This window comes from Cyprinodon variegatus, unplaced genomic scaffold (genome assembly GCF_000732505.1).
Source record: "Cyprinodon variegatus isolate N-32 unplaced genomic scaffold, C_variegatus-1.0 Scaffold200, whole genome shotgun sequence".
NCBI classification, from domain to species: Eukaryota; Metazoa; Chordata; class Actinopteri; order Cyprinodontiformes; family Cyprinodontidae; genus Cyprinodon; species Cyprinodon variegatus.
In genome coordinates, this window is record NW_015150653.1 from 743,937 (window position 1) to 753,143 (window position 9,207).

General features: G+C 48.7%; 1 protein-coding gene across 2 annotated transcripts; it reads right to left on the reverse strand.

Annotated features, from left to right (window-relative positions):
- Positions 1-692: 692 nt before the first annotated feature.
- On the reverse strand, positions 693-8,748 carry LOC107087951 (syndecan-4-like). 2 transcript variants are annotated; one of them, XM_015379820.1, is made up of 5 exons: positions 8,452-8,747; positions 1,652-1,826; positions 1,526-1,566; positions 1,243-1,441; positions 693-1,145 (listed from the first exon to the last, which is right to left on the reverse strand). In XM_015379820.1, the coding sequence occupies exons 1-5, from the start codon at positions 8,506-8,508 to the stop codon at positions 994-996; spliced, it is 624 nt and encodes a 207-aa protein (XP_015235306.1). In that variant the 5' UTR covers positions 8,509-8,747; the 3' UTR covers positions 693-993. The 2 variants fall into 2 exon arrangements, with proteins under 2 accessions (XP_015235306.1, XP_015235307.1); XM_015379821.1 differs by having other exon boundaries at positions 994-1,145; positions 1,652-1,823; positions 8,452-8,748.
- Positions 8,749-9,207: the final 459 nt, after the last annotated feature.

Genomic DNA, 9,207 nt, shown 5'->3' on the forward strand with positions numbered 1-9,207 from the left:
TGTTTCGTTTTTCTTTTAGTCGGCTTCATGTTTTCTCGTGGATCCTCAGGTCCATCAGAGAAACAGTCGGTGTAGCTTATGAAGGGAACCGTCCGACCCACTGTGAAAAAAAACAACAGAACCAAAACCAGACGGAAGGGTTTTCCAGAAAGTTCTGCCAATCGTACCGGGGGTTAAGGGGTCGGGTCACTTGGTGTACCAGTAGAACTAGTGCAGTAATTTTAGGGCCGGGCCGGCTCATCTGGATCAGAGAGCAACAGTAAAGGGAGGGGTGGGATTCAGTGAACTTCCAAGAACAAGAAGGGAATTCATTTTCCATCTCAGTCGACAATTTTCTCTAAAAATAAAAAATAAAAATTCTGCCAAACTGGAGGCACGGCGGTGATCGTTTCCCCTCCTTCCCAGCAGCGGAGCCACATTCCGCGCTGGCTTCCCGTCGGACCGGAGGCAGAACTTCTGGGTCGGAGTCGGAAGCCTGCCTCCTGGGATCCCGACGCATCGAAATAAAACAACAAAAAGGAAACAAAAAAACATGATTGTGATCTAGAACAGAAAACCTACTGCCTACAGGCGAAATAAAAGCCGTCTGATTTTTCCGTTGTGAAAAATGAGACGAGGAAGACGAGTGAATAAATAACATGTTAGTGTTTAACGGGAGTAAAGCAGGAAGAGTCCGTTCTGTTGTTTTTTTCCTTTCAACTCGAGGACAGATCCGAATAAAACAAAAAAACACGGCACGCCGCAGCGGAACCGGTCCAATCCCGCCGCTCCAGGATTCCCCTCCTCTGATTGGTCAGTTATTTTCATACAGGTGTGAGGAGGAGGAGGAGCCAGTCAATAGGTTGAGTCGTCGGGGGCTCCGGACTCATCCAATGTCACTCTGTTGAAGGGAGGTGAGGTGATGGAGATGAGGCCCTGATGGGTTTGTACAGAGCTGAGGTGTGTGTGTTTGTGTGTGTGAGAGGTCAGGGAGGATGGAGGAGGGGGCGGAGTCTACGCGTAGATCTCCGTGGTGGGGGCCTTCTTGTAGATGGGCTTCTTCCCCAGGTCGTAGCTGCCTTCGTCCTTCTTCTTCATGCGGTAGATGAGGAAGAGGATGAGGAGCACGGCGAGCATCAGGAGGACGGCGCAGGCGGCGATCACAGCTGGAGGAACACGAGGAGTCGGGAGTCAGAACTGAAGCACATCAGGTGGTTTTTAACAAACGCTGCGAGTTTGGGCTTTTTAAACCCGGTTACTAACCTGCCAGAACCTCCGTCTTGTTGAAGATGCTGTGCTCCGTGGCCTGGGACATCAGGACGTTGGACTGGTTCTCGTCCTTGGGTCCCTGCTCGTTCCCCAGCAGACGGATCTCGTTCTTGTCCTTGACGAGCTCGATCTCGTTGACGGTGGGCCGCACCGGGAGATGCAGGTCGGGGATCCGGTTATCGTTGATGTCAGGCTGCGGAGGAAACAATGCTGTGAGAACTCATCTCTTAACTGGATCAGAACATCCCAGAATCAGAACCAGCTGAAGGGTTCTTACCTCAACTGAAGGTCTGGACTCTCTTTCTGTGAGCTCGGGTTCTGGAGAGAAAAAAAACAAACAAGGTTTTACATTCGAACTGAACAGGTTTAAATAGGAGCTGTCGGCTTCAGAACCAGAACCCACCTCCTCCTCCCGACCCGGATGCATCGTATTCATCGTATTCATCATCGTCTTCGTCGTCAGAGAAGCCAACGTCGGAGCCGTTGGAAGCGTCCCCCGATGCCTCCAGGTCACCTGTCGTCATGGCGACAGTCTGTGTGGTCCTGATGGGCATCCACGTCTCCGTCTCCCTCACCTGCTGGGACATAACGGACGGTTCAGAGAAGAAGAACCCGCCACAACTCGTCGGCACAGAGTCCAAAAGAACTGAACCAAAGCCCCACAGAACAGAGAGACATCGACCTCCTCTAATCCCATCAGCAAATGGGATTAACCCCCAACATCAGATTAATTACCCCCCCACTCATACACAGCTAATCTGAGAGGCAGAATTCAGCCAAACTGATTCGGACGTTTAATCATCAGCGGATCTGAACCCGGACAGAAACCAAACCAGGATAAATCTGGTTTCAGTTCTGATGCTGTGAGCTCTTTTCTTTCCAGATTCAACTCCTGATACGTCAGACGGATCCTGATTGGACCCGCCTGAACCCCTCAGCCGCTCTCCTAATGACTGTAACCACTGTGACTCGTGGTTCTGCAGGCCGCTACACGTCTGCTGAGTCATGTCACAGGAATCCTGCCCCACTAAACGCAGAATGATTCAGCTTTGGTTCTGTGCCGAGGCCTCAGGTCTGCTTCTCTTCTCTGTGGCTTCCGGAAGGTTTTCAGGCCCCAGAAACAGATCAGTAATAATAAAACGCCTCAGGCGGCGCCGACTGGAGCCATTTCTGCATTTCTGAGTAAATATTATATATAAACCAGAACCACAGAACTAAGAAAAGAATCAAAACAACTTTTTCTGTTCTGAGCGCCACAGGAGTAGAACATATCTTTTTATATTATTTTTAAAAAAAATGACCTTAACGTTGTTGGCTCTGGTGGAACCGGCTGGGTCTATTAATGAACCGCCAGCGGATTTGGAACACAATTCTACAGCGTACTGGTTCTATGTTTACAGATCTGGCCCAGTAGAGGTTAAACTGGCTCAAAATGTCTCCATGTTAATGTTTACCCTCACAGCTCCCGACCTTTGACCCCCACTGTGTTATGAAACATGTTCCAGGCCAACAGAAACGCTTCACTCAGGCGGGAAAACTGGATCCGTTACATAAGGATTGGATCGACGGATCAGACCTCACCAATGGGTGCTGGTTCTAATGGACCAGGTCCATAATAGGCCCCTTGAGGTCCAGACACATGCTGACAAAACCCAAGAGGACCCAAACAGAATGTCCTGGTTCTGATTGGGTCCATTTAAAATCCTTGAGAATCTTCTGTCTGACAAGAAGCAGAACCCAAAATCCAACAAAGGAAACCTGAATGGACCCGTTTGAAGACGGGTCTGCAGAACCTCCGAGTCAGATCCTGCCTTTCCTAAACATCAACGACTGCAACGGTTCGGTCAAACCCAACTCCACCCGACCTGCAGCCATCTCCTGGGCTTCGGGTCGAGTCTAAGGAGCGATGCTGGATGTGGGCTCATGGATGGCTGCCCAAACGCGACTGTTGCCCCGGTAACGCCACGGCGGCGGATCCCAGCGGGCTGATTGGAACCAAATGTGTTAGAGCTCCGGAGCAGAAACAAAGAGCGGCGCTGCTGCGGTCCAAACATCCTGGAAACCAGACATAAACGGCCCCATGTGCCAGACCAGAATCTGGTGTCCAGTCGGACCCTGATCAGAACCAGACCAGAATCTGGTGTCCAGTCAGACCCTAAGAACCCGGCTGATCTGGACCCTTTCCGCCTCAAAGGTCGGCCATACAGGAGGATCAGGTTTTTAGATGAACCAACAACACCTTCCTCTGACAACGTCCAGGATACCTGGACCGGTTCCCTGACCTGACATCCAGTCTATCTTTAGCCCAGCAGCTCTGGGGTTAACGCTCAGTCAGAGAAAGCAGAAACCACCCTGTGGTCCTGATCCGGCGCCCCATCTTTATTTTTAGGCGTCTCTCTGTGTCGGCTGAAGGACTGTCAGCTCTAATCGGTGACCTGCTGCTCAGTCTGATCAGAAATAAACATGGCTGCTGTTATTTCTGAAGCTGCAGTTTTCTCCCAGACTTCCCGGTCCAAGGAGTCGGACTAAAAAGCGGCCAGCTGGTTCTGATTTAATGAGCCTAATGAGCAGCCTCCTGTGGGAGCTTCTGATCTAACCCAAGCTGCTTTTATTGGTGGACAGAACGACATCCAGTTATTCTTGAAGACGTGACTGATGGACAAATAAGCCGACTGCCTGCAGCGGGGCTCGGCCTCTTCCTGCTGCCTCCATCCCTCAGATCTGACACCTCTGCTCCAGGCTGCTTTGGATCAGAGACGATCCGGCTGAGGAGCTCAGAGGATGAAAGATGCGGCTGCGGCGTTAAAGGTCAGGAAATGTAAAGGAAAAAAAAGGCAGGAAGGCAGAAGACATCTGTCTGAAACAAAACCATTCAGTGTCAAACAAAAGTCTCCAGAGACTCCAGGATATGAATCCTGAGAGGAAACGAGCTTAACGATTGAATTTTCCTCCAGACTCGTTCATCAGAGTGAAGGCGCCGCCACAATAAGAGCCTTTGATTTCCAGTAAAAAGCTGAGGATCAGCCTGGTTAGACTCACTCACTATTATTACAATTACTCAGAACTTCTCTCACACTTTCAGATTTCAACTTCCTGTTAAATATGCATTGGACAAAGAAGATCAATAGGACCAGAACCAAGGTCCAGACACACTGGAAATAAGTAGATTTAATTCCTTCTGGGATGCTAAATGTTCTTCTGCCAGATCAGAACCAGGAACGAGTACTGGGACCATCAGGCCTGGAGGCAATGTGGGTCCAGAACTACTTTATGCTGACTCTGGCTCAGTTTGTGGATTAGAACCGAGTAAGGAATGTGGCTGGATGTGGGTCGGCCCGGTAGTCGAGGTCTTGGCTGCTCAGTCAGCCACCACATTCCTGTCTCGTCTCTGAAGGAGCCAAAGCAAACCGACTGTCGGAGAACCCACGTCAGTCCAGCAGGAAAACAGTCTCAGAGTCCGGACCTAAACAACCGGGAGCTCTGGAAAATTACAGCCTGGAGTTCAGCTGTTCGGCAGAGGCCCAGAACCCGACCTCATCGCCAGAGTTCTGTGAGAGTTGGACACAAAAGTTCCAAAGACCTGAAAATGAAGCAAAACATCAAAGAGGGTCTGTTCTGCACCCCCGCCCCATCTGGGAGGAATGTGTGAGGACTTTCACTGAGACACAGACTAATTTGATTGGGTCTCATTTACTAAGGAAAATTCCACAGAACTCGGCAGCAACCGGTTCTGTTACACAACGTCCGCAAAGACCAACAGAACCCAGATTACGGTCTGTTACCACATGATCCTTGGCAAACAATAAACAGAACCGGAGTGGAGTAAACAAACAGGGCTAAGGGCAAACAGAGAGGAAAAGGAAGGTCTGTCCGGATCAGCACCACAGAATAACGTATAGCCGACCACTTCAGCGGAACTGCAAATAACCGGGCTTTGGGCCTGGAACAATAGACTGAGTCCTGGATTAGACCGAGCAAACTGGATCTAATCATAGCTGAGAACCGTTGCTCAGAATAAAATGGCTGCTTTTAACGTCTGGGCTAAGAACGGCAAAAACCAGAACCACCGCCGATAAACAGAAGAAATGCACGAATATTTCAGCCAATCATCTGGTGTCAAACAGTCGATCAGAAATCTGCTGATTTGCTGCAGCTCTGAGGCCCTGGTTCTGGTCAGTGGTTCTATTGGATTCATTTATATGGTCCAATAACAGTTCTAGAAGGCCTTCTTCCCCAAATGCATTCATATAGTTCCCGTCAGCGCAGCCAGAGTATGCAGCGGTTGGAAGGGGTGGAGGGAGATCGGGTTCGGCGGCCGGCCAGCTCAGCCAGGAAGGACAAAAAGCTCCTCTCTCTGTGCCAACATTCCTCGGCCCAAAGGGATTTTATAGACCAGCGGACAGCAAAGCAGGAACCATTATTACATCCCAGCGCCACTATTTATCACGCTCCCCTCCTTCCCAGCGTCCTTTCAGCACGCCGGCTTTCAGAGCGCCCCGTCATGCAAAGGAGACAAAAAAGAAAAAACTTCCCTTAAAAAAAAAAAAGACCCACCTCATTCTCTTGCAAATGATCCAGAGGGGTGGGGTGGGGGGGGCTGAGTGCCAAACCAGCCACATTCCTACAAGATCCAACAAATGGACTCAACAGGCTCAGGTTGGTTTGGATTAACTCTAACTAAAGAGGATTTTTTTACACTGATTAGCTGCCACAGGCGCTGCCATTAATGGTGCCAATTAAAACCAATTTAAGACCAAACTGGTCGGTTACGCCTCAATAAGCCGCCGGAAGTTTCCTTTTCATTAGTGACAATAGCCTTTTGATTTACTGCACTAAAAAAGAGGGATAATTTTGCTCCCCGACCCCTCCCCATTTCATCCTTCCAGGGAAAGACCTGCAGCGACTTGCAGCCTCACAAGAGAAGAAAACATGGAGGCCGACTGCAGGATCCGTCGGGCTGCTGCTGATCTCTGACCGAAGCAAACCGCCGTCGGATCCCGGTTTTCCAACACTTCCTGTTGGCTTCCAGCGGATTAGAAATCCAACTTAATCCTCAAACACATTCTCATCATTCCTTCGGCTCTTAGCATTCAGAGCACGTTCCTTTTGTCAGGTGAGGGAACATTGTTATCGATTAGCCAGGAACGCCGAACCCACATACCAGCCATGACCTCAGCGGGTGATGAAAGGGCGCCGGGGCAAGAGGGGGGGGGGGCTTTTCAAAGAGCAACGATAAAAAGGAAGAAATGATGGAGCGACGGGCCGAGGAGGCCAGAACCTGGAGCTCCTTTAAGGAGCAGGAAAAATAGGATGAGGGGAATGTTTGGGTGGGAAAGCTGTAGGTGTATCCAGAAAGGATCACAGCCCATGAAAAGACCCCGGGGCCCTATTGAGATCGCCCAAGTGTGTAAAATCCCCCCGAGGGCCGATCAAGATCACCAAAGGTCACATTCCAGCATGGAGAAGGAAAGGAGGGGAGGAGGGGAGGGAACATCACGGACTGTAAAAACGCTCACATGAGTCACCATCTTAGAAATTCCTGCCGGCTTTCCAATGATTAGAGACTGAGAGAGAAACACGCCCGGCATGCTGCTCAACCTGCCATTAGTGCCCTTTCCCTCCATCTTTGCACAGCAACCGGGCCCAGTGGGAGGAGGAGCCGGCTGTGGGTGGCCCACATCGCCACACCAACACCCGCCACCCAGAATTACCCCTCAGTGTAAACATCAACATGTTGGCAACGTGAACTCAGACCTGCTGAGACTGATGGGAAACAAACAAACAGAACCGAACCAATCACACCATCCACCGGCTGCCAACAAGGCGGATGTCTTCTTCCCCTGAGCAAGGAGAAGCGAGCGCTTCAGGAGCTGAAGGAGGCAGTAGAAGCAGCTCAACAACATCTGATGGGGTGAAGCCCAGGAAACAGGCCCCTAATGCTCCAGCATCAGATCCTCTTCCACCAGGATAAAAATCCCATTTGGATGCTAAGATCCCATCCAGATCCGTCTGACATCACTGCTGCCAAGCAAACATAAATGATGCGCATTCCATATCTAGATATAGTGACTTAATATCACAATGTTTATTAATGAAATTGTCAAGAGAGCTGTTTTAAAACAAAAGTCTTTTTGTTTACACACGTCTATATAAAAACACTAAATACATCTGTCCAAATCTAAGTCTATATGCTGATAAAGGGGGACAAACGGGCTCTCAGTGCCTCCAGGTGCCTGGTTTTCACTCTCAGATGGTTCTGGTGGTACCTGCATCAACATCTGGCTCTGTAAAGACATCTGCTGCAGTCCAACAGGGCATTCCCAGGATTTCAACACCCAGGTGATAAATCAAGTCCAGACAGGTAGATGTCTGACCCATCCCAACAGCTGGGTCCTTTCTGTGTGCTTCCATAAATCAGGCCCAAATCATGACAGATGGAGAATCTGGGTCTGTTTAAACCGCCTCAACAGGAGGTTTTACTGGATTATCTTCTAAAAATTACCTCTTTATAGAAACCACAGCTTAGAGAGTGGACACTGACCACCTGGGTAGAACTAAAAATCTGATTAAATGGAAACAAGCTGCCTGATTCTGACTGACAGAGAATAAAATCAGAGGAAAATGTTTAGAGGTTCTGCAGGGAAAGTGTTTTTTTTAACAGCAGCCACAGTTTAAAGCATAAACTCTCAGCCTGTTGGTGCAGTTCTGCTCAGAATGGTGGAAAACCCCAAACTGGCTGGGTTTTCCTGCTTCAGAAAGCACAGAAAGAGAGTGTGGCGCTTCCAAACCCGCAGCACACAAATTCTTTCGGGATTAAGTCAACCTTTAGGAGCTGGGAGACAGGAAGTCCCTGTTTAACTCTTCCCAAATGTTTGGAGAAGGAGGGAAAAGTTGCCTTTTGGCATCACGTTACTCAGAGTTTTTCTGGCAACGATTTGAAAATGTCCAGATTTCGCTGGCTTGAAGTCAGTTTGGATAAAAAAGGAGTTTAACTGCGGTAAAAATAATCAGTTTAAGGATGTAGAGACCTCCCCCCCTCCTTAAACTGGGCCCCGTTTGGAATAATAAAAGCAGGCTGTGGGAGTCCGACTCCCAAACCTTGAAGCCTAAATATTTATCACAAACAGGCTAAAAATAAGCAAAGTCCCAGTTTAATCATTTAAAACATTCAAGGTGTGTTCGGCTGGTTGTGGACAGACTCACCGACTCGGAGAGAACGGAGGCGGCGAGCATCAACACGAGGCACAGGGGGGGAATCATGGCTGTCCTCTCACTTCGCAGCTTGTTTAGATTAGAAACAAGAGGATAAAGCTGCGCTGACCGCAAATTTTACTGCTTCTTTAACGGGTTCGGACTCCGTAGGTTCTGTTCTTCTTCGTCCCTGCGTCCAACTTAAGTCCAGAAAAAGCGGCGTCTGGTCCGATGTTTATCTCTTTCTGCTTATCCTCCGTTACTTCTGTGTCCGTCAACCGCTGGATCTCTGCTGTGGCTCCGAACCGGCTGCTCCTCTGCCCTATAATTCAGACGTAATGACGTAGGTACGTGACGAGTAACGTGACGTTACGAAACTTTCCGTAATCCAACAGGTTGTTGACCCCGCCTCCAACCTCCCTCAAATGCGCCATGTTGGTGTCATACGTCAAAGCGGTCGCCATATTGAAGAGGACAAACTGCGACATGCAGATTCATGTTTTTGAGTTTTAACCAAAGGAAAAAAAAAATAAATGGGACTTAAAATGAAATATTTTTCTATCGTTCATTTTTAACCTCGGCTTAGACATTATGGTGCCCTTCTAGTTTCTCAGTTTTACTTGGGTTCTAATTCTGTTTTGATTAAAACTGGTAACTGTTATTTAAAGTAAATCAGATGTAATATTCCTGAATTATGAATTTATATTGACATAATATTTCAAGTAATAGCTTTTTTTTTAACTTTAGGTACATATTTGTTTAGCAACT